The following is a 24,737-nucleotide window of genomic DNA, read 5'->3' as shown; positions in this document are numbered from 1 at the left end:
CCGCCAGTCTACCAGTCGGCCATCTTTCATCAGATTGCAAAATAAAGTATGATGCACATGTACGCCATCATGTGCTGTGCTTGTGCCAAGTTTTAATAAAATCGGACCACATGTGTCAAAGAAATGGTTGGGGACACATTTAAGGAACAAAATGGCCACCAGTCGGCCATCATGGATCTGATCTTGAAAAACAAAATGACACGCATATGCAATCCATCATTCGTTATCTTTGTGACAAGTTTGAACAAGACCGGTAAATGCTTGTCTGAGAAATGGTTGAGGACGTGTTCGATACTGGGTTGTCTTTTTTGCAACTAAAATGGCCGCCAGTCGGCGGTCTTTGATCGCGTCGCGAAACAAAATGATGTGCATATGTATAATCATGTGTTGTCTTTGTGCCAAGGAAGAGTGAAATCGGTCCACACATGTTCGAGATATGGTTGCGGACACACGCACGCACGGTCATGAAAATCGAGACAAAATCCATGATCCCCCATTTCGGACTAAGTCCAACGGGTGCTAATAAGCTGCTGATGTTTTTGTTATGCAACTCATATTTGTGAGGGGTGATAAGTTATAGGTTTATGTCCTGGTATAAAACTCACATAACTTACAAAAACATTTTGAAGAAATTTCATTACTTCTCCCGAAACGGTTGCTTAATGAAAAAGCGCTGAATTTTTTTTTAACTTTCCTCACTCATATCATCGAATGCCTGATATTCTTGGGTAGTCGATCTTGTCGAAAAAATTTTTTTTTTTTTTTAATTTTTTGAAATTTGTTCTACCCTTATTATCAGTTTTTCCGTCGATATGTTTGTCTGTCTGTCTGTCTGTCTGTCCCTCTGTTCGGTCCAGTGCTCTGTTAATACAATGGCGATTTCGATGAAACTTGGTTGGTAGGTTCATACCATGACCTAGTTGTGTGCAAATGAGAACCGTTGCTATGGACACCACCGTTGCCTTGCAACAGGACTTTGAAATTTTTTTAAAATCATAAAAAAATTGATTTTTCCGAAAATCAAAAATCGGGCCACGAGCGACTGTGGGCAGTACATTCAGCCATATTGTCAAAAATTTCCAGCCGGATCCTATGAAAACTGTCGGAGAAGATAGACTTTGAATGAACCCTGGTCGAAAACAATAAAAAAAAAAACAAAGGTCGTTATATCTCAGAGACTATGAGTCAGATATACATGAAACTGGTATGGTAGGTTCATGGTATGTCCAAGTTATGTGAGAGAAAGAACCGTTGCTCTGGACCCCTCCGTTGCCTAGCAACGGCCAAAAAACCTCGAGATGTGGGGGTATTTTAACGAAAAAACAATCTGCAGCATTAACCCTTGAAGCTTGAATCATGAATTTTCTTGTGCTTAATCCTCAGGTCATTCCCCATCGAACGGGCCCATTGCGTCAGGTTCTATTGGGTAGTTGACTATCCATGTCCACCTACCGGCTTGTTTCCTACATATCACTGAATATATGTCGGATTTGCTGGTGGCAGGATTTGCACTCCGGCCACCACAAAACCATTCATTCGACCAAACAAACACAAGTCCAGATCACCCCCTTCCCATTACTAATTCCCTCCTTCCCCCCTCGTTACTCTCCCATCTTCCTCACTCCCACTCCTCCCGCAGTGTATAGCGATATACTGTATGACGAATCGTCGCTCTCCCCTCCCCCCATCTTCGCTCTCCCCTCCCCCATCTTCGCTGTACCCTCCCCCCATCTTCACTCTCCCCCTTTCTTGTTCTTCCCTCCCCACGTTCCCCCTTCCTCACCCCTTCCTTATTCCATCCTTCCTTGCCCCTCTCCTTGCTTCTCTCTCTCTCTCTCTCTCTCTCTCTCTCTCTCTCTCTCTCTCTCTCTCTCTCTCTCTCTCTCTCTCTCTCTCTCTCTCTCTCTCTCTCTGTCTCTGTCTCTGTCTCTGTCTCTGTCTCTGTCTCTGTCTCTGTCTCTGTCTCTCTCTCTCTCTCTCTCTCTCTCTCTCTCTCTCTCTCTCTCTCTCTCTCTCTCTCTCTCTCTCTCTCTCTCTCTCTCTCTCTCTCTCTCTCTCTCTCTCTCTCTCTCTCTCTCTCTCTCTCTCTCTCTCTCTCTCTCTCTCTCTCTCTCTCTCTCTCTCTCTCTCTCTCTCTCTCTCTCTCTCTCTCTCTCTCTCTCTCTCTCTCTCTCTCTCTCTCTCTCTCTCTCTCTCTCTCTCTCTCTCTCTCTCTCTCTCTCTCTCTCTCTCTCTCTCTCTCTCTCTCTCTCTCTCTCTCTCTCTCTCTCTCTCTCTCTCTCTCTCTCTCTCTCTCTCTCTTTCTCCCACCCCCACCCCTTCCCTTCTCTCAGTATTCCCACCAGCGAAGCCATGGGTGGTATTTGCTGTTGCTAGTCTATATATATGGATGTATATATAATCATAAAATATCTAAATTTTGTTCATGCGCAGAATCTGGTCACGTGATTGGTTGAATGAAAGCCCTCTTGTTGCTGATTACAGCGATACATGTTTTACAGGTTGTATTTTTATCGGTTACTGGTTATGTTTTTGGTTGCTGTGCTGCTGATGCAACCATTCCCGGATTTAGACTTGGTGAGACCCTAAGCTGTATAAAGCTTGGAGGCCCCTTGTTAGAAAATTACACCAGAAGGTCTCACAAAAATTGAAAACATAAATGCCTTTTAATTATTTCATAGCAAGACATTTAAAGTGAAAAATACAAATTATTTTCAAATGAATGCATTTACTGATTGCAGTAAATTTACTGATTTACTGATCAGATATGAAGCTCGTGGCCAAGTTTAACCAAAATGGTGTGTTTTTTTTGTTCAAGCGATAATGATTGAAGTGTTTCCAGATTCACTGACTGACTGCCTTACCTACGGACACTGCTCGATAGCACATCTAAAGTCCAGGTGAGCTAAAGAAGAAAAACATGGTCTGTGAAGCCGTCCATCCACCAGTGAAGCCGTGTGACTATTTGTTGATCAACTACGTACTGTTTGAGCATCAGTTGCATCCTGATGACACGTGCGTCTAATATTTACAGGTATGTACGATTGGAATGTACCTTTTTACCCTCATCCTACCAATGGGGGTCTTTTTGGACCCCAGGCCTACATTTTCTTTCTATATTAGTTGTACGATGTATTTCATGTTTTTTTTTTAATTCCTTTACCTATATGTGCCGGTAATAAACATATATATATATATATATATATATATATATATATATATATATATATATATATATATATATATATATATATATATATATATAAATATAATGTGATGTTGTTAGATCCCATCTTGCTGCACAGAGTTACAAGCAAATCCTTTTTGGGGTCAAAAGACCCCAGCTGTTTTCATTCATTTTTTTTGCACATTTAATTACTTCACATGGTATTTGTATCGAGGAAGTCTTTGTTTGTGTATTTTATCACAAAGACATCACCCAATCAAAATAATTATGTTTCCTCATTGATGTGAAACTTCAGCAGATTGAATGAAATGAAATGGAAGACCAAATACTGCAAATTTAGTGCCTCTGAGTTGGAGTCATAAAAGTCCTCATTTGGGAAGATTAGGTTTGTAAATGTGTTGCTCGGATGAGGGTTAAACCTTTCGACCCTTTAGAGTTTAGACTGATGAGACCCCTTAGACCTTTAGCAAACCCTTAAGACCCCTGAGACCCTTAATACCCCTAATACTCCAAAGATCTTTAAGATCCTTGAGACCATGAAGACCCAGAAGACCCTTGAAGACTCCCTAAAACCTCTAAGACCCTGAAAGACCCCAAAACCCCCAAGACCCTTAACACCCCTTTTACATTTAAGACCCTTTCCATACTGTAGACCCCTTTAGATCCCTTCACCTTTTGGATGTTTTATACCCTTTACTCTCCAAGAAGTCTTCAAACCTTTCTACCCTTTAATTCCCTTGAAACTGCAAGACCTTAACACCATTTATACCCCTTACACCCTTGAGACAGCTTGGACCTTTGACCATTAAGAGCTTTAGACCACTTGGACCTTTTTCGACCCTTTTTACATGCTTGAGAGATTAGACCCTGAAGACCCTTAAGACCCTTTAAGACCCCAAGGCCACAAAGACTCGCAAGACCCCTAAGACACTTAAGAGCACTTTTTACCAGGTGAGGTATGGGAGCATGCACTGCAGCAGCACGTTGCAATGTACACTTTCCGCCTGTACTCCAAGGGCCTCCGTCTGGCCATCCCCCAGTCAGATGCCGAGCACAACCTCATCTCCTTGAGATGCTGATCAACCTGCTGTAACAATGAGGCACGTGGTCGGCCCATTGGTCTCCTCCACTCACGAGACTCCCATGCTGAGAGAATCTGACGAGCAAGATGAACATCAGGAAAAAGAGCCCCATGTCCGTACAGCCGCAGCTGACACTCACGGACTATGCAAGTAACAAATCTCATTTGAGTGTCTCTCAGCAAACGCTCGTTGGATACAAAATCTGACCAGCGACAGCCAAGGATTCTCTGAAGAGACCTGGTACCAAAGAAATGAAGTCTCCATCTCAGATCTCTGGTCAGAGTCCAAGTCTCACATCCATAGAGAAAGACTGCAAGCACCAACGACATGAAGACTCAGACTTTCGTCCTCCCGCACAGGTTTCGGCAGCGCCTCACCCTGTGATCCAGTGAATCCATGACTCCCCAGGCCTGACCCAGATGTCTGTTGACCTCTGTCTCACAGCCAGCAGAAACATGAATATCACTGCCAAGGTAACTGAATCTCTCCGTGACCTCAACATCCTCACCAGAAACAGGTACAGGCATGACAACAGCATCCAAGATGTCATTGAAAGCCTGGATCTTAGTTTTGACCCAGGAAACACGTAATTCCAGCAGTGCCGACTCCTCATTCAGCACCTCGAGGGCCCCCAAAAGGATATCTAAAGTCTCCGCTAAGATGACTGCATCATCTGTGAAATAAAGGTCAGAGATCTTGACATTCCCAAACGATGTACCGCAGGTTGATCTTTCCGACATCCATCCCAGAATCCAGTCCATACAAGTCCTGAAAAGTGTGGGGGCCAGTACACACCCCTGACAAACTCTGGTAACAACTGGAAATAAATCAGAGATGGCATCACTATATCTCACAAAACTCTCAGTACCAGAGTGGAGTTCAGACATCAGATCGATCAGTTTTGGTGGCACCCCACGAAGACCAAGAATCCTCCAGAGGACATCCCGATTCAGTAAATCAAACACTTTACAGAGATCAACATAGGCTGCAAGCAGCCCCTGCCAAAGCTCTCGTCTGCGTTTGGTGAGGACCCGAAGAGCAAGGATACGGTCAATCTTAGAGCTCTTTGGTGTAAAGCCTGACTGCTCTGGATGCTGGTGCTCAAGCAGATGGTGGCGAACCTGATCAAGAATTGTCAGAGCAAAGACCTTGCCCTGCACTGAGAGCAGCATCACCCCTCGGTAGTTGTGGCAGTCTTGGCGATCACCCTTCCCTTTCCATAGAGGGAAAACAAGGCCCCTTCTCCAGTCAGTTGGGATGATGCCTGTGTTCCAGGCAGAGCATGGAACTGCATGCAATGACATGAGTATTGCATTTCCACCAGCCTTGAGAAGTTCAGCATGGATGTCACAGATCCCTGGAGCTTTACCCATTTCAATCGGTTCACCACAGCCTGTGTTTCCACAAGTGAAGGTGGACCACAAATGATTTGATGGTCAGCAATAGGGATTGTAACACCCCTGCCATCCAACTCAACAGCTGGTGGATCAGCCTGGTGCAGTTGCTCAATGTAACCGGCCCAGCGGGCCTTCACTTCGGACTCCTCTGTCAAGAGCCTACCGCCCTCTGCTCCAACTGCAGTACACCGTGGAACAGGCTTGGACGAACGCAATGCGTGAATTCCCCTGAAAGGAGGATGAGAATGACTTGACCGCAGGTGATGCTTTATCCCCACGCAGATTCCTTGCACATAGGCCTCCTTGTCTACCCTGAGTGCATGCACAGTCTTAAGCCTCAGTTCCCTGACAGCTCAGCTCGACCATTCAGCCTGGCCCTGTGACTCTGATCAATGTTCTCCAGTGTCCCTTGAGAAACAAAATTCTTCTTCATCCTATGGTGAGTTCCAAGTCATCATCCGGCAACATCAAGGACGGTGGTCAAATCTCCACTCAGCCTGTTCGCAAACTCCTCAGCCACCCTCTCATCCTTGAGATTGCCACCATCCAACCAAGGCTGGGATGGTACCATTCTCCCCGATTTAAGCTGCAACTTCAGAGTTGCTACAATAAGCCTTTGGTCAATATTGAGGAACTGAGCGCTCTGGTTGACCCTGCAATTCTGGATCATCCTCCAGCAACCATCAACGAGCACATGTTCACTCTCCTTTGCCACACCGCCAGTGTTGGAATACCAAGTCCAGCGATGAGCCTGGGCGCTGAAACAATGAACCAGCCACCCTAAGTCCACGACTTCTTGCAAAGTCAAGGAACTTCGTGCTATTCTGGTTCACAGTTCCAGACCCATGGGACCAACACACATCTCATAACCATCCCTATCAGTTCCAGTCGATGTATTGAAATCCCCTAAGACGAGAAGAGTATCTCGCCTGGAGCACTGATCAACCACAGACTCAAGCGTGGCAAAGAGTGTGTCTTTCATGGTGAGATCAATCGCCTCAGTCGGAGCATAAACAGACCAGGGAAATTTCACTCAAGGTGTGACAAATGCTTCGTCTCATAATATGCTCGTTGACCGGTGTTACCTCATTATCATTGGAGTCAGTTTGATGGTCACAGCTGCAGCAACTCCTTGGGCATGGGAACCATCAGAGCAGGTTAGGTCAGGAATGGGAGCACGCGCCAGAGCAGCACATCTCTGCGTCAACTTTCCGCTGGTACTCCAAGGGCCTCCATCTGGCCATCCCTCAGGCAGATGCCTGGCCCATCCCCATCTGCTTGAGATGCCAATCAACCTGCTGCAACCACGAGGCACGTGGTCGGCCCATTGGCCTCCTCCACTCACAAGACTCCCACGCTGAGAGAATCTGGTGAGCAGGATCAGCGTCAGGAAAACGAGTCACACGTCCATACCACCACGGCTGATGCTCACAGACTGTTCAGGTAACAAATCTCATTTGAGTCTCTCTCAGCAACCGCTCATTGGCAACAAGGTACGACCAGCGATAGCCAAGGATTCTCTGAAGAGATCTGGTACCAAAAGAATTAAGTCTCCGTCTCAGATCGTTGGTCAGTCCAAGTCTCACATCCATAGAACAAGACTAGAAGCACCAAGGACCTGAAGACTCAGACTTTTGCCCTCCCGCACAGGTACCGGCAGCTCCACACCTCATTATTCAGTGAATCCATGAATCCCCAGGCCCGACCCAGACATCTGTTGATCTCTGACTCACAGCCAGCAGAGACATGAATATCACTGCCAAGGTAAGTGAATCTCTCCATGACCTCAACATCCCCACCACAAACAGGCACAGACACGACAGCAGCATCCAAGATGTCATTGAAAGCCTGGATCTTAGTTTTGACCCAGAAAACCCGTAATCTCAGCGGTTCCGACTCCTCATTCAGCACCGCTAGGGCCCCCAAAAGGATATCTAAAGTCTCTGCAAAGATGACTTCATCATCTGTGAAATCAACGTCAGAGATCTTGACATTCCCAAACGATGCACCGCAGCTTGATCTCTCCGACATCCTCCCTAGAATCCAGTCCATACAAGTGCTGAAAAGTGTGGGAGCCAGTACACACCCCTGACGAACTCTAGTAACAACTGGAAATAAGTCAGAGATGGTACAACCACATCTCACAACACTCCCAGTACCAGAGTTGAGTTCAGACATCAGATCGATCAGTTTTGGTGGCACCCCATGAAGGCCAAGACTCCTCCAGTGGCCATCCCGATTCACTGAATCAAACGCTTTACAGAGATCAACATAAGCTGCAAGCAGCCCCTGCCGAAACTCTCATCTGCATTTGGTGAGGACCCGAAGAGCAAGGATATCGTCAATCGTTGACCTCTTTGGTGTAAAGCCTGACTGCTCTGAACGCTGGTGCTCAAGCAGATGGTGGCAAACCTGATCAAGAATTATCCAAACAAAGATCTTGCCTGGCACTGAGAGCAGCGTCACCCCTCGGTAGTTGTTGCAGGCTTGGCGATCACCCTTCCCTTTCCAGAGAGGGACAACAAGGCCCCTCTTCCAGTCAGTTGGGATGATGCCTGTGTTCCAGGCAGAGCACAGAACTGCATGCAATGACACGAGTGCAGCATTTCTACCAGCCTTGAGAAGTTCAGCATGGATGTCACAGATCCCTGGAGCTTAACCCCATTTCAACTGGTTCATCGCAGCTTGTGTTTCCACAAGTGAAGGTGGACCACAGTTGATTGGAGGGTCAGCATCAGTTTTTTGCAGCACCTGACGATTTGACATATTCATCATTTCTATATTACCTCCATCAACAGATGAACAACATGGCAGGATAAAAGTTGTAAATGCTGAGTTGAACAAATGTCCTGAACTCATGGACTTAGTTAAGTAAAGCACGTCATCTGGAACCCTGCCGTCGGTTTGCCGCCAAACGCTGCTGATTGTGACGTCATTGATTCCTTCTTTGAAAATTCTTTCTATATTCAATTTTTTGCAATCTGCTGTCACCTGCGTAAATATATGGAACACATAATGTGAAGATTTTGGAAATATGAACAGAATATGTTCAGAGAAAACTGTGTTAAAAGTAACAGGCTTATGCCCCTTATATTATGATGGGACCATGACTACATCTATTAATTGCTTCTAATTACGAACTATTGGAACATGCACTTCTTCTTCTTCTTTCGGCTCGCTCCCGTTAGGGGTCGCCACGGCGGAGCAACCGTCTCCATTTCGCTCTATCCTCCACATCTTCCATTGACGCTCCAACCACCCGCATGTCCACCCTCACCGTATCCATGAACCTCTTCTTTGGCCTTTCTCTTCTCCTGCCTGGCGGCTCCATCTTCAACATCCTTCTCCCGATATACTCTGCTTCCCTCCTGAGCACATGTCCAAACCATCTCAATCTCGCCTCTCTTGGTCTCTTGTACACACAGTATGTCCACCTTTCTTCTCTCCATCATATCAGCCAACTCTCGCCCTTTGCCAGTCATCGTCCCAACATCCAGAGTTCCAACTCTCACCTGTACACTTCTACCCTTCCCCCTCTCCCACTGCCTCCGGACTCGCCTTCCCCGTCTCCTTCTCCTCCTTCGCCCAGCAGTAGCACAATTTCCACCGGTACCCTGCTGACCACCGGTACCGGTGGCGGTCGTTGGTAACCCGGGCCTCGACCGATCCGGTATGGAAATTCGTTTTGTTGTCCGCATAAATATTTGCCATTGGTTTTTACGCCGGATGCCCTTCCTGACGCAACCCTGGTCACCTCTTACGACACACAGGGATATGGTACACCTATTCTAACCGGGGCATACACCGGGCCCAATACAACTGGTACTCATTTCGCCAACCTCGGAAGGATGGCAGGCTGAGTCAACCACCTGGTGTTTTCGACTTGGTGTGTATATATATATATATATATATATATATATATATATATATATATATATATATATATATATATATATATATATATATATACACACATACATATACACACATACATATTATATATGTATATATGTGTATGTATATATATATATATATATATATATATATATATATATATATATATATATATATATATATATATACATACATACATACATATATATATATATTAATTCAGTGTCCCAACGGGGCTTGAACTCAGGACCTTTTGGGTCCCAAGCCACTGCCCTAACCACTGCGCCAACACCAGGCTCTGGAACATGCACTACATGGCCAAATGTATGTAGACACCCCTTCTAATTAGTGGATTTGGCTATTTCAGCAACACCCATTGCTGACAAGTGTATAAAATCAAGCACAGAGCCATGCAATCTCCAAGAACAAACATTGGCAGTAGCATGGGCCATACTGAAGTGCTCAGTAACTTTCAGCGTGGCACCATCACAGGATGCCACCTTTCTAACAAGTCAGTTCGTCAAATTTCTGTCCTGTTAGAGCTGCCCTAGGCTACTATAAGTGCTGTTATTGTGAAGTGGAAACGTCTTGGAGCAATAACAGCTCAGCCATGAAGTGGTCGGCCACACAAGCTCACAGAATGGGACCGCCGAGTGCTGAAGTGCTTCACACGGAAAAATTGCCTGTCGTCGGGTGCAACACTCTCTACCGAGTTCTAAGCTGACTGGAAGCAACATCAGCACAAGCACTGTTCGGCGAGAGCTTCATTAAATGGGTTTCCATGGCCGAGCAGCCGCACACAAGCCTCAGATTACCATGTGCAATGCCAAGCGTCGGCTGGAGTGGTGTAAAGCTCACCGCCATTGGAGTCTGGAGCAGTGGAAACACATTATCTGGAGTGATGAATCATGCTTCACCATCTGGCAGTCCGACGGATGAATCTGGGTTTGGCGGAGGCCAGGAGAATGTTCCCTGCCCAAATGAATAGTGCCAACTGTAAAGGTTGGTGAAGGAGGAATGATGGTCTGGGGTTATTTTTCATGGTTCAGGATTGGCCCCTTCATTCCAGTGAAGGGAAATCATAACGCTGTAGCGTTATGACATTAATACAATTAATACAATGACATTCTAGACGATTCTGTGCTTTCAACTTTGTGGCAACAGTTTGGGGAAGGCCCATTCCTGTTTCAGCATGACAATGCCCCTGCACACAAAGCGAGGTCCATATAGAAATGGTTTGTTGAGATTGGTGTGGAAGAACTTGACTGGCCTGCACAGAGCCCTGACATCAACCCCATCGAACACCTTTGGGATGAATTGGAACACCGACTGCGAGCCAAACCTAATTACCCATCAGTGCACTACCCCACGAATGCTCTTGTGGATGAATGGAAGTAAATCCCTGTAGCAATGTTCCACATCTTGTGGAGAGCCTTCCCAGAAGAGTGGAGGCTGTTATAGCAGCAAAGGGGGGGACTAACTTCAGATTAATACACATGATTTTCGAATATGCCTGGTGTTGCCTTAATGGTTTGTGTGGTGGGTTTGGGATCATAGCATCCTGAGTTCAAATCCCACTTGGCTTTTGACTTAATACCAGGTGGGGTTGACACTACCTGTTATCCTTCTAAGGTCGGCAAAATGAGTGCCAGCTTGCTGGTATCCTTTGTTGGAGTGGTGACCTGTCCCGGATTGTGCCCAATCGCCAAGGAGACTACTTCGGCAGTACCAACACTCTATGGTCCCGATGGATGGATGGATTTGGAATGAGATGTTGGATGAGCAGGTGCCCACATATTTTTGGCCATGTAGTGTACCTTTTAGAAATGTAGAACTTTAGGGCCCTAAGGCACCTCAGGCCCCCAATAACCTTTTTGAACCCTTTCAGACTCCTGAGACCCTTGAGCCCATTTATAACCCGAAGACTTTCGACCATCTGGATCCTTTATAACGGTAAGACTCTTTAAGACCCATTAGACCCTTAAAACTCCAACGACCTTTGAGACCCCCAACAGGCAACCCTTCAGACCCCAAAGACCCTTCAAGAGCCCTCGGATCTTTCAGACCCTGAATACCCTTTAGGACCTTAAGACCCTATTGACCCCATTAAACCCTTCGTCCCATAAGACCCTCTTAGTTTCATATATATTAGTTAGACCTGTCTGAGGGCCTTCTGCAATGACACTTGAGGGTCACCAGTCAAAATAAAGACCCCTCCCCTCCCCACCCCACAATTGGTAAGCCATCGCAATACCAAGCTCAGAGGATGCAAAATAGAATCAATTAATTAATTTTCTATTTCTCTTTTTTTCAGGTTCTGCTCATCTTGAATAGTTACATGGGGGAAATTCCCACATGGAATAGAAAAAAATCCCAAATGGCAAAGAGAAAAAGGTGACCATGACAACAATTTCACCTCATCTATCTATAATTCCAGCAGTGTGTGTGTGTGTGTGTGTGTGTGTGTGTGTGTGTGTGTGTGTGTGTGTGTGTGTGTGTATGTATGTGTGTATGGTTCATAAAGCATAATATATTCTCTCTCTCTCTCTCTCTCTCTCTCTCTCTCTCTCTCTCTCTCTCTCTCTCTCTCTCTCTCTCTCTCTCTCTCTCTCTGTCTCTCTGTCTCTCTGTCTCTCTGTCTCTCTGTCTCTCTGTCTCTCTGTCTCTCTGTCTCTCTGTCTCTCTGTCTCTCTCACTCTATTTCTGTCTCCAAATATATCTGGATGGTGGTAATGCCGGGATAGTGGTTATCACTGCACGGGTCTGAACGGTGGTTAGCTCCACACGTATTCGGACGGTGGTTATTTCCAAATGGTGTGTGTCTGTGTGTGTCTGTGACCGCTGTTTCTCGACAACCACTGGCCCGATCTAATTGAAACTTGCCAGGTATATTTCTGGGGACCTGAAGATGTGCCTTTTCAAGGTTTGATATTAATCGGACAAGTGCTTCCCAAGTTATGGCCATTTATTAACCAACCAATGACAGGACACGTTGCTGCGTAGGCGTGGCTGTGTAGGCCGGTGCGAGGCCGGCCGACGATGACGTCACGGGCCGTGCCAGTTTCAATGCAGCGAATGTCATGGCAAGCAAAGACAGGGAGGTAAACTTGATTTTAATTTGGATTTTAATTAACTCTGTCTGTGTAAGTGTGGTTGTCGTGAGTACTCAAGAGCGAAGGAACGGGCTGTGTGGTTGTCGTTTCTGCAACGCGGTTTGAAATTGTTTTTTTTGCACGTACGGCCACGCACATATGGGCATGCACGTACGGGCACGTGAGAGCGAAGGAACGGCCTGTGTGGTTGTTGTTTCTGTAACTCGGTTTGAAAGTTTTTATCTTGCCAAAACGAAGTTTTGCAAGATATGTTAGTCAGCTTGTATGTTTTTTTTTAATTTTTTTTATTTTTGTCTGTAATCATGTATAAAAAATTCTGCAGAGCACAGTTATCATTGGAAATTTTTGTAATTTCGCATATCAGAGGCCTATAGAGGTCCCTTTCAGTGCACAAAATTTTGAAGGTCAAGGTCAAAGGTCAAGGTCACTTTGGCGCAAATCATGGGAGTCGATGAAACCCTTATTTTTTGAGTAATTTTGATCGGATCGTCTTCAAACTTCATGGGAATATAGTTCATGGTGCTCTCAGCTGATTAATTTTTGGTGGCGATTGGCCTTGACCTTCATGGTTAGCGCCTGAGGTCAAACATATTTGACCCCAAGGTCAAATTTTCCAGTTTTAGGAACCGTGTTCTCGACAACCACTGGTCCAGCAATGTGTGTGTGTGTGTGTGTGTGTGTGTGTGTGTGTGTTTATTTACCAAACCAATGACAGGACACGTTGCTGTCTAGGCGTGGCCAATGGGGAAAGGGCACCTTAGTTACCATGGCGTAGGAGTGCCAATGGTCAATGGCAGCGAATGTCATGGCAAGCAAAGACAGGGAGGTAAACTTGATTTTAATTAGGATTTTAATTAACTCTGTGTAAGTATCACAGCAGTTGTCACTTCAATGCAAGTGATAATTCATGGAATGCATGTGAACATTCCGTACGGGCACGCACCACTTCCGGATAGTGATGACTTACTGTATTATAATAATCTATCGATTTCTTATGCGCATTTATAGATAAACACAATGCCTCAATCCAGTCGTTGTTTACGAGAGTGAAGGAACGGCCTGTGTGGTTGTCTGAAAAAAAAAATTTTGCACGTATGGCCACGCACGTATGGGCATGCGAGAGCGAAGGAACCGCCTGTGTGGTTGTTGTTTGTGGAACACGGTTTGAAAGTTTTTTTTTTTTTGCACGTACGGCCACGCATGTACGGACACGCACTAGTATTAATGAAATTGGATTTTTTTTTTGTGATTTCATGATTGCCAAACCTCAGGAAGTTTTCAAGATATTTGTTTGTAACTTACACAGCTTATTTGTACGCACGTGTCACATATTTGCATAATATCTGGTCAAAATTAGTCAAAGGTCAAGGTCAATGCCATCCAAAACATGCAAAACACATATTAGGTGGCAAATAGAAAAAAAAAATCAATCAAAAAAAAAATCTAAAAAAAAAATCAATCACAAAATCAAAAAAGAAAATGTTATTTCCATGGCAACTATTGTTTTTTTTTGATCTTGCAAGTACAGTATTGTGCTCTGCACAACATCTCACTTATTACATACGAAAATCAAAGGTTTTTCAACTATATTGGTTGGTCTTGTTTGTTACTTGGCAATTTTGTTTTTGGACAAGTATGTTGTTTGCTTCTGTTTGTTTGGCTGTCCGCTCACCTTTAATCACCGACAGGTCACAATTATAAACTGAGCTTCAGGAAACTTCACTAAATGGTGGAGTTGGCGGTCCGACAGAATTCTATTTATTTTTGAGGTCAAAATGTCATCATAGGCCAAAGGTCAACAACTTTTTCACATCTCTAAAATCCTCAATTTTCATCGATTGACTTCAAATTTGAAGAGGCTTTGCATATCAGGTCACTGAATTCAACCACCGTCTGTTTTAGGTCAACATAGGCCAAAAGGTCAAGATCGGCCAGATTTCTAAAATCCTCAATTTTCATCTGATTGACTTGAAATTTTAAGAGGATTTACATAGCATGTCACTGAATTCAACCACCGAGTATTTTTGAGGTCGAAGTAGACCAAAAGGTCAACATCGGCCAAATTAATAAAATTGTAAATTTTCATCTGATTGACTTGAAATTTGAAGTGGATTTACATATCAGGTCACTGAACACAACCATCAATTACTTTTTTGGTCAGCATATGCCAAAGGGTCAACATAGGTCAAAGGTCAACAACTTAGGTGTGATTTCTCAAAAACCTCAATTTTCATTCGATTGACTTGATATTCGAAGAGGATTTATATTTCAGGTCACTGAATTCAACCAACCAATTATTTTTGAGGTCAACATCGACCAAAAGGTCAACATGCCCAAAGTCAACAACTTTTTCAAATTTCTAAAATCCTCAATTTTCATTCGATTGGCATAAAATTTGGACACGAGTTGCATCTCAGTTAAATTAATTCAACCACCGATTATTTTTAAGGTCAAAAGGTCAACATAGGCCTGATTTCTAAAATTGAGAGATGGGACCAAAAACTATATATACAATGATATCTCAAAAAGTTGTGGACGAGTTATGAAAAAATTAGGTCAATGAGTTGGTTAGGTGACGAGAACAAGGGCTTAGATTTTGGTTCAGATGCAGCCCATCAGTGGGATACAAAATGTAAACTGTTCAGCCTGGTAGAGGTATTGTTCTTTACTGTTCTACTGTTCCTTTTGGGTGCATCACTTCTGTTCATTTTGGGTGTGTCTCTCCTGTTCCTTTTGGGTGCGTCCCTATTGTTCCTTTTGGGTGTGTCTCTGCTATTCCTTTTGGGTGCGTCCCTATTGTTCCTTTTGGGTGTGTCTCTGCTATTCCTTTTGGGTGCGTCCCTATTGTTCCTTTTGGGTGTGTCTCTGCTGTTCCTTTTGGGTGCATCCCTATTGTTCCTTTTGGGTGCGTCTCTACTGTTCCTTCTGCGTCTCTACTGTTCCTTCTGCGTCCTGTTTTTATCTGTTACGTTCTGATCTGTTCAGTGTACTTGCTTTCCACGAGCCTCAACTGTGTGTATACAAATTTTTTTTTACAGTCTCACTGATTATAACCACCATTCATTGGGAGACGAGCCTCTGTCCCACTTGGTACTATTTAGTAGTAGGAGTAGTTCCGATAGTTGTCGTAGTCGTGGTCGTATTTGAAGAACAAACATGATCGTACCTTTCACCCACCACGTCTTTGGATTGTAGCATCTCCTGTCATGTGCTGTCATTCCTCACTCCACCCGTGACTATTGGTATTAACTATTAACCCAACCTTACCAAACTAAACCCTCCTAATGCTTCAAGGTTACTGTGTTCCCAAATCTCATGTTCTCCTGTTCGTTCATTACCTCGCTAACCAACTACCCCTCCCTCTACGTAAGTTCACTCGTTGCCTTTAAATCCCCTCTGGATATGATGTCACTCTTCAATGAACCGACACCTTGTATAAAATTATTATTTTTCACTGTTTTAGTTTGGATTTTATTTTGACTATTTGTCATTATTAAATTACCATTCCATATTTATAATCACTTGAAAGTTGAAGGACCAGGCCTGGACGTTCGGACGATTTTCACATCGAATGGTGGGTTAGGGGGGGGGGAATTGGGGCCAGAGTGTGCGTTGGTGAGTTAACCCAGAGTGTGTGTTGGTGAGTTAACCCAAAGTGTGTGTTGGTGAGTTAACCCATAGTGTGTGTTGGTGAGTTAACCCAGAGTGTGTGTTTGTGAGTTAACCCAAAGTGTGTGTTTGTGAGTTAACCCAAAGTGTGTGTTTGTGAGTTAACCCAGAGTGTGTGTTTGTGAGTTAACCCAAAGTGTGTGTTGGTGAGTTAACCCAGAGTGTGTGTTTGTGAGTTAACCCAAAGTGTGTGTTTGTGAGTTAACCCAAAGTGTGTGTTTGTGAGTTAACCCAAAGTGTGTGTTGGTGAGTTAACCCAAAGTGTGTGTTTGTGAGTTAACCCAAAGTGTGTGTTGGTGAGTTAACCCAGAGTGTGTGTTGGTGAGTTAACCCAGAGTGTGTGTTTGTGAGTTAACCCAAAGTGTGTGTTTGTGAGTTAACCCAAAGTGTGTGTTTGTGAGTTAACCCAAAGTGTGTGTTGGTGAGTTAACCCAGAGTGTGTGTTGGTGAGTTAACCCAGAGTGTGTGTTGGTGAGTTAACCCAGAGTGTGTGTTTGTGAGTTAACCCAAAGTGTGTGTTGGTGAGTTAACCCAGCGGGTAGACTCAATGCCATTCCAACTCGAGTAAGATAAAGAGAAAGAAAAAAAAATCACAGAATAAGTGCTTTTTGAAGAAATCGATTTATTTCCACGTGACGGTGAACTGGAGGGGGTAAAGGGGATGGGGGGGGAGGAGGAGGGAGTGAAGGGGCCTGGGCTCAGTGTGTGTCGCTGACTCCCTGTTTTGTTAATATATATTTAATCATATCGGTTCTGTTGAAATATATTTTCCTTCCTTCAGTCTTGCCGCCTCATTCCGTCTCTCCTTGTCATCTTCCTTTTACCCTCCCTCCACCTCAATCCACACTACCGCCCCCACGCTACCCTCCACCTCAACCTCCCCCTGCACGTCTCCCCCTCCCCCACCGTGCCATCCCCCTGCACGTCTCCCCCTCCCCCACCGTGCCATCCCCCTGCACGTCTCCCCCCCTCCCCCACCGTGCCATCCCCCTGTCATTGCGATCCAGTGAACTCGGTGTGCGCATGCGCACTGGACCCGAGTCCGCTGCGCTCCCAAGATGGCAGCGCGCCAGGCGGACGAGCTCCGAGACTTGGCTGCCGTTCAAGCGCCTGTCGTGCTCACTTAATCCGCGCCTCGTACCTGTGTTCACCGGTAAAATATTGATGATATTCGGCCCGATCAAAGAGCGAGCGCCACGCGAGGTAAGAACCCGCGGAAGCGGCTTGTGAGACACGCAATGAGTGGAACATCGTCCTCGCACCGTCGCCCATCGGCCGAATGGTTGTTGCGTGTTGGTGGTTGGATTTTTTTTTAAAAAATTTCACATTTATTGACATGGATTAAACCATTGGAAGTGATAAACGATGTGTTTGGAGGGAAACATTACTGTCGGCAATTAGGGCCTCTTGACGTGCGAGCAACGGACGCTGATGTTATCATTGAGTAAAGTTTCGTTTTGTACCGTGTACGGTATTATTGTTGTTGTTGTTGTTTTATTGGTGGTAACGTTTGTCCCCCCCCCCCCCGATACCCCCGCCGCGCTTCCCGCGGACGACTCAAGGAGGCGACGCGCGCTCTGGAACTGCTTTTGGTTTCGCTTTTCCTTTTCTCGGAGGTGAAAGATATTTTGGGTTTAGCGGGGCCGCGTCGTGGTGTGGTGACATGGTATTCATTACGTAGGAAGAACTAGTTCGGATGTCGTGTGTGTGTGTGTGTGTGTGTGTGTGTGTGTGTGTGTGTGTGTGTGTGTGTGTGTGTATTTGTGTCTGTGTGTGTCTGTGTGTATTTGTGTCTGTGTGTTTGTCTGTGTATTTGTGTCTGTGTTCGTGTTTGTGTGTGTGTGTGTGTGTGTGTGTGTGTGTGTGTGTGTGTGTGTGTGTGTGTGTGTGTGTGTGTGTTTATTTATGTGTGTTTATTTATGTGTGTGTTTGTGTTTGTGTGTGTGTGTGTGTGTGTGTGTGTGTGTGTGTGTGTGTATTTGTGTCTGTGTGTTTGTGTGTGTATTTGTGTCTGTGTGTGTATTTGTGTCTGTGTTCGTGTTTGTGTGTGTGTGTGTGTGTGTGTGTTTGTGTGTGTGTGTGTGTTTATTTATGTGTGTGTTTATGTGTTTATGTGTTTGTGTTTGTGTGTGTGTGTGTGTGTGTGTGTGTGTGTGTGTGTATTTGTGTCTGTGTGTTTGTGTGTGTATTTGTGTGTGTGTGTGTGTGTGTTTGTGTGTGTGTTTATTTATGTGTGTGTTTATGTGTGTGTGTGTGTGTGTGTGTGTGTGTGTGTGTGTGTGTGTGTGTGTGTGTCGGTAATTTCAAGTGTGCTGATTACGAATGCGACCTTAGTGTCGTAAGCGTGAGTGTAAACGATTTCTACCAGAACCGGACTGATATAATAAATACGTGCGAGGAATAAATAAGAGTGTGTTCTGGTGTGAGGTGGAATCAAGAGTGTGTTCTGGCGTGAGGTGGAATGAAGAGTGTATTCTGGTGTGAGGAAGAATCAAGAGTGTGTTCTGGTTGAGGAAGAATCAAGAGTGTGTTCTGGTGTGAGGTGGAATCAAGAGTGTGTTCTGGTTGAGGAAGAATCAAGAGTGTGTTCTGGCGTGAGGTAGAATCAAGAGTGTGTTCTGATTGAGGTAGAATCAAGAGTGTGTTCTGGCGTGAGGTAGAATCAAGAGTGTGTTCTGGCATGAGGTGGAATGAAGAGTGTGTTCTCGCGTGACATGGAATGAAGAGTGTGTTCTGGCGTGAGCTGGAATCAAGAGTGTGTTCTGGCATGAGGTGGAATGAAGAGTGCGTTCTGGCGTGAGCTGGAATGAAGAGTGCGTTCTGGCGTGAGCTGGAATCAAGAGTGTGTTCTGGCGTGACGTGGAATGAAGAGTGTGTTCTGGCGTGAGGTGGAATCAACAGTGTTCTGGCGTGACGTGGAATGAAGAGTGTGTTTTGGTGTGACGTGGAATCAAGAGTGTGTTCTGGGGTGAGGTGGAATGAAGAGTGTGTTCTGGGGTGAGGTGGAATGAAGAGTGTGTTCTGGCATGAGGTGGAATGAAGAGTGTGTTCTGGTGTGACGTGGAATGAAGAGTGTGTTCTGGCGTGAGGTGGAATGAAGAGTGTGTTCTTGCGTGAGGTGGAATCAAGAGTGTGTTCTGGCGTGACGTGGAATCAAGAGTGTGTTCTGGCGTGACGTGGAATCAAGAGTGTGTTCTGGCGTGAGGTGGAATCAACAGTGTTCTGGCGTGACGTGGAATGAAGAGTGTGTTCTGGTGTGACGTGGAATCAAGAGTGTGTTCTGGCGTGAGGTGGAATGAAGAGTGTGTTCTTGCGTGAGGTGGAATCAAGAGTGTGTTCTGGTGTGACATGGAATCAAGAGTGTGTTTTGGCGTGAGGTGGAATCAAGAATGTGTTCTGGTGTGACGTGGAATCAAGAGTGTGTTCTGGCGTGAGGTGGAATTAAGAGGGTGTTCTGGCGTGAGGTGGAATCAAGAGTGTGTTCTGGCGTGACGTGGAATCACGAGTGTGTTCTGGCGTGAGGTGGAATGAAGAGTGTGTTCTGGCGTGAGGTGGAATCACGAGTGTGTTCTGGCGAGAGGTGGAATGAAGAGTGTGTTCTGGCGTGAGGTAGAATTAAAAGTGTGTTCCGGCGAGAGGTATAAACAAGGGTGTGTTCCAATATCAGGTATAGTCAAGTGTGATTTATGAACAAGAGTGTGTTCCGACGGGGAGTATAATTGAGTGTGCGTGAGGTCAACACAAGAGTGTGTGTTTGGGAGAACCAAGAGTGTGTTCTGGTGTGATGGCATCAGGTGTGTGCTGGGTGTGAAAGTAGCTAAAAGTGTTTTTTTGTTAATGAGGATTTTAGAAGTGTGCGAATGGTGTGTGATGTTGGGCTTAGTTTTGTTTGGATCATTTGAAGGTAAGAATATTGTGTGCGTGGTGGCGATTTGGTAAAGGTGTTGTGCAAGTGCGCTGTGGGTGTGGAGTGTGCGTTGATGTGGCAAAAAAAGGAAAATGTGCATCGCAGGCGGGAGTGTGAGGCTGCCGTTCAATTACCGGCTGACGCGGCAATTTAGATAGTTTATCAGAAAATGCCACGTTCGATCGGCACGTATTATGTGAAAGGTTCGCTGTCCTTGCGTTTGGCGGCGCCAGTCCAAAGGAAAAGCGCTGGAGGTATTTTAATGAGGCGACGGGAATAGCTTTGCAATGCTTTTTGTTTCCCTGCCGTGACCGCAGGGAAAGGTGGGGATTAGTGAAGAAAGCTCGTGATTGCAATCCCGAATGTCAGCCGTTGTGGTGGTGGCTTCGTGAGGCGGTGGGAGTCGACCACGTTTGTACACTTTCAGATTGGAATGAAGTCATCTCAGGTTATGAACAAGTGGAGGTGGAGGTTGTGTGTTTGAGGGGTTGTGGGGCGGGTGCGGCAGGAGGGGATTCTTGGGGAAGGCTACAATGCTAAGAGTGGCAAAAAGGTATGCGAATAAGAGAGAGAAGGTGAGAAATTTACCAAACACAACATTTCATTTTTAGCAGCGTCTCGCGTAGCGAACGCTACTCTAAAAACGCTCGGCGTTCTTCTTCTTCTTCTTGTGAAGACAAAACCTTTATATTTGGACTCGGCTCTTTTATATACATGATCCGGATCTCCTTAAATACTAAGCACTTGTACACATCCTCACATAGACGGTGCCTTTTGAGAGCGTCTATCATGAACTTTTAAATATATTCGGACATTTGCTTTAAAGTTTCGAAAAGTTCACGTTACTATTTAAAGATTATTCCATTTAATGTATTGTAAATTCGTAAATACATTATTTATTTCGTAAATACACTCTATTTCATAAATACATAAATACACTATGATGGGTCTCGCTATTGGCTTAATCAAGGCACGTGACGAAATATCGTAAGTTGTTGTTGTTTTTTTTGTTTTGTTTGTTTTATTTTAGCCAACAAAACCTTTAGGACGCTGCTCTTGGACACATTTGTCCTTGTTCTAAAAGTAGAGTGGACAATCTCGATGTTTTATTAGATAATTGGAAGAAACAAGAAACTGCTGCAGACAGTGAAGAAGGAAAGTGAAAAAGTTGATATTTATTGAACCTGAAATAGCCTAACATCTTGTCATCTGAGAAGATTGACGTGTTCATCAGATTGGGAGACAATGATGTGGAAATAGTAGAAAGTTCCAACTTCCTTGGTTTTAAGATTGAAGTGAGTGGATAATGTAGAAGAGAAATCAATGGACGGTTCGCGTTGGGAAGAACAGCAATGTCCGGATTGACATGTATTTGGAAAGACAAAAATGTGACACAATTCTTGAGGAGGCTGACAAACGATCTGGTATTTCCAGTTGCAATCTATCAATGTGAGTTGTGGACAGTGAAAAAGAAAGAAATGAAGAAGATCGACGGTTTTTAAATGTGTTGTTGGAGACGAATGTTCGAAGATTCATGGACACATCATGCTTGCAGAAAACCAAAGTCTGGTTTAGGGAAAAAGAGGAAGAGGCAGACCTTGTATGTGCTGAATGGATGGGGTGAAGCCTTCAACCAAGCTGTCTCTTACAGAGCTTCAGGAAGCAGTGCAGCATCGGGATGTTTGGAGAAATCTGATCATGAATGTCACCAGAAGTCGGCCATGACTTGACCGAACTAGATAAGGGTTAAGGAGGAAGGGGTGGGAGAGGGGTCTGTGTGCGTGCTTACATGTTACATGAGCTCGAGCTCAAGGTGATTAAAGGTTAAGGTTGGGGGGAGGGGATAATGTACTAAGTAACTGGTGGATCAGGCTGAGTGAACAAGGTGAAAGGAAAAAAGAAATGAAGGGGTTTTTTTTTTTTAAGGAAAAAAGAGGATGAGGTGGCAGAGTTGCAAGTGGACAAGAGAAAGAGAGAGAACGAGCAAATGAGCACGGTGCCAAGCAACCTGATTGATGGTAGCTCCTCTAGTCACGTTTTAGCTGAGCATGGGCCACAGCTGGGCTGGGAGGAGGAGGGACGGAAACTGCCCTGTCCCTGTCTCCGGGAGTTCTGAGAGTAAAAGGGAGGGGTGCGTTTGGCAGAGCATTGCACGACTTCTGGACATATTGCCTGGAGGATGTTTGCTCGATTACATAGAAGCATCCTCCCAATCCTTGCACCTAACCACCCAAACTCGACTTCCCTCTTGCATAGTCCTCTCTCGCTCTGTCCTCTCTCGCTCTGCTGTGGTCGGGAAAAGGAGCGTCGGCCATCCGTCTCCAGGCAATGCGGTCTGCACACCCAGTCATTACTGTGGAGCCGATATCTGTTCCGCCAAGCTCTGCTTTGGTAATGCTATTTAACACTTTTATGCTGGTGCAATGAAATAAATCTGTCCATGATGCTGGCCAGATCATCATCCTGAGCGCCGTCCTGCTTGTGCACATCCAATCATCGGGACTCTCTGCCCAAACGTTGCAGTTGAACCATTGCCTTTGCCCTTTTGCAATGGCTGCTGCTGTAGCTGCAGTAAACCAGTTCAGCAGTAAATTGCCAGAGCAGAGATGCTCTTGCACAAGGCTTTTTTTTTTTTGCAATGCTTGTTAGGACATCCACTGTAATGCTGGGTAAGAAGGTCAGTTGTGCATAACTATAAGCATAGGATCTGTATAACTCGCTTTTTTCAGAAATTCAAATCAGAACTAATGAGTAACTCATTTTATAAATGCCCACATCGGTAAATGTCATGTCTTGGACTTTACCCTTGATGGCAATTCGTATAATCACTTGCAATCATAAAAACTGAAGCATGGATACCATTTAGCTTTCACAAATTCAATTGTCACCATTGGCGGAATCCGTTTGAAATTTCTCACGAAGCTTTCCTTTGTGTTCTGACTTCCCAACAGTTGCACTTGGAGTGCTGTATCCATATTGATTTTGCACTCCCCTCCGCCCTCCCCCATCAGACCCAGATGGAGTGTGATTTTTCTCCCTCTACCCCTCCTCCTCCTACCCCCCCCCCACCCATCATATTGGCTTTTATTGATGGAAAGTGATATGTGCTTGTAGCTTTCCAGGGAAGTATAAAATATCTGCTGCGAGGGAAGAACAGAGACCAGTCCCGAGAGACGCTTTTGAGAGCATGGTAACAAGCAAACACAAGCAGAACCAATTTCCCCGCCAAGCCTTCTGCACTTCTACATGCCGTTGCTGAGCTGGTTAGCGGTTACAGAGTGTGCTTCAAGGGACGAATAGACAGATGTTCCTCTTCTCACTCCCCCTCTGATGCAAAACAGGCTGGGTGATCTGCGCAGCTTCGGATTTCCATCTCAGATGGTTGCAACTAAGGACTGTAATTGCATGCCAAAAATGGCCTGAAGCTCAATTATACTAATTTTCTTTAATAGCTTAACCTCTGCACCCTTTGTTTATCCTCCCTGGAAAATTCGAAGCAAAAGTTAGAAGATGATGCAGTTGATCAAATGGTGTGACAGCCTTCTCTCTTTGAGAAAGGAAGGGCACATAAAGAAATCCTAAATAATTAAGACTGCAGAGGTTTTGCATTTTTAGTTGCAATTACAATTGATCGTAATTTTCCACCGTGACGAAATTCTTCTAATAACGCTGGTGGGAGGGAAGGGTTGGTTGGGGGTGGGGTGAGATTGGGGGAGTGTTGGTTGGGGGTGGGGGCGTTTCATGGATAAAACTTGTTCATTATGAAATAAACTTTTGTTGCTTTTATCTTGAGACTTTTATCACAGTTTAGTTGACTTGACCTGACCAGCCTGTTTAGTACAGTGTGAAGGTTTCCCTCAACAGCCAACATGGTCGATTCCATTTTGATCACAGTTGAGTCGATCCCTATTTTATTATATTTTGTTTTATCTTTTCAAGGGTAATTAGCACAAGCAGTCCATTTTGTTTCTTTCTTTTCCTTATATTGTGCAGAACCAATTGAAAGGTAGCGTGCGTTTAAAGTTTAAATTATTGACGCTTTCTTCCAAGCCTTTTGGGCCTTTGCACATGCATGTGCTTTCTGCATGGGTAATTGGAGTTGTGGGTGTTGCGAAGGCATTTCCTGTCGATATAAAAGTTAGAGTTGACCAATAAGCAGTCCATTGCCTCAGTATCAAACCACTGTTGACCCCCTGCTTTGCCGTTTCTTGATATTGGTTGTAACATTTTAAATTTGAACTTGCGATGGTTTATTTTAATGGCACTGAAAATGCTATAAAATCTAAAAATAGGACCACTGTAGCTGCAGCTTATCTGGGCCCTGGCCTAATGTTGCAAACCAAATTTGGTAGCATTCTAACTGATGGGTCTGGAGAAGAAGATTTTTGAGGGATTTTATGAGATTTTACCAACAATTGATCAAGTCGGCCATTTTGACACACTTCTGGTCATGTGATCGGCCTGAGCTCCACAATTTAACATCCCTGC

The 24,737-nt window shown here is 44.8% G+C and overlaps 1 protein-coding gene across 4 annotated transcripts in view; it reads left to right on the top strand.

Moving 5' to 3' along the window:
- The first annotated feature begins 2,854 nt into the window (after positions 1-2,854).
- LOC147029637 (fidgetin-like) overlaps positions 2,855-24,737 on the top strand; it is a 96,237-nt gene continuing 74,354 nt past the window's right edge. Inside the window, exons 1-2 of one of the 4 annotated variants that reach the window (XM_085872835.1) lie at positions 2,855-3,034; positions 11,875-11,954. In XM_085872835.1, the coding sequence (XP_085728961.1) occupies positions 11,899-11,954 (56 nt within the window). In that variant the 5' untranslated portion in view covers positions 2,855-3,034; positions 11,875-11,898. The other 3 variants (XM_085872836.1, XM_085872834.1, XM_085872833.1) reach the window with 3 other exon arrangements.

The sequence above is a fragment of the Eptatretus burgeri genome, chromosome 3 (assembly GCF_056783735.1).
Source record: "Eptatretus burgeri isolate ZD-2024b chromosome 3, Ebu_testis_v1, whole genome shotgun sequence".
Lineage (NCBI taxonomy): Eukaryota > Metazoa > Chordata > Myxini > Myxiniformes > Myxinidae > Eptatretus > Eptatretus burgeri.
The sequence above is the reverse complement of the archived record's forward strand: the minus strand, read 5'-3'. Positions and strand labels throughout refer to the sequence as shown.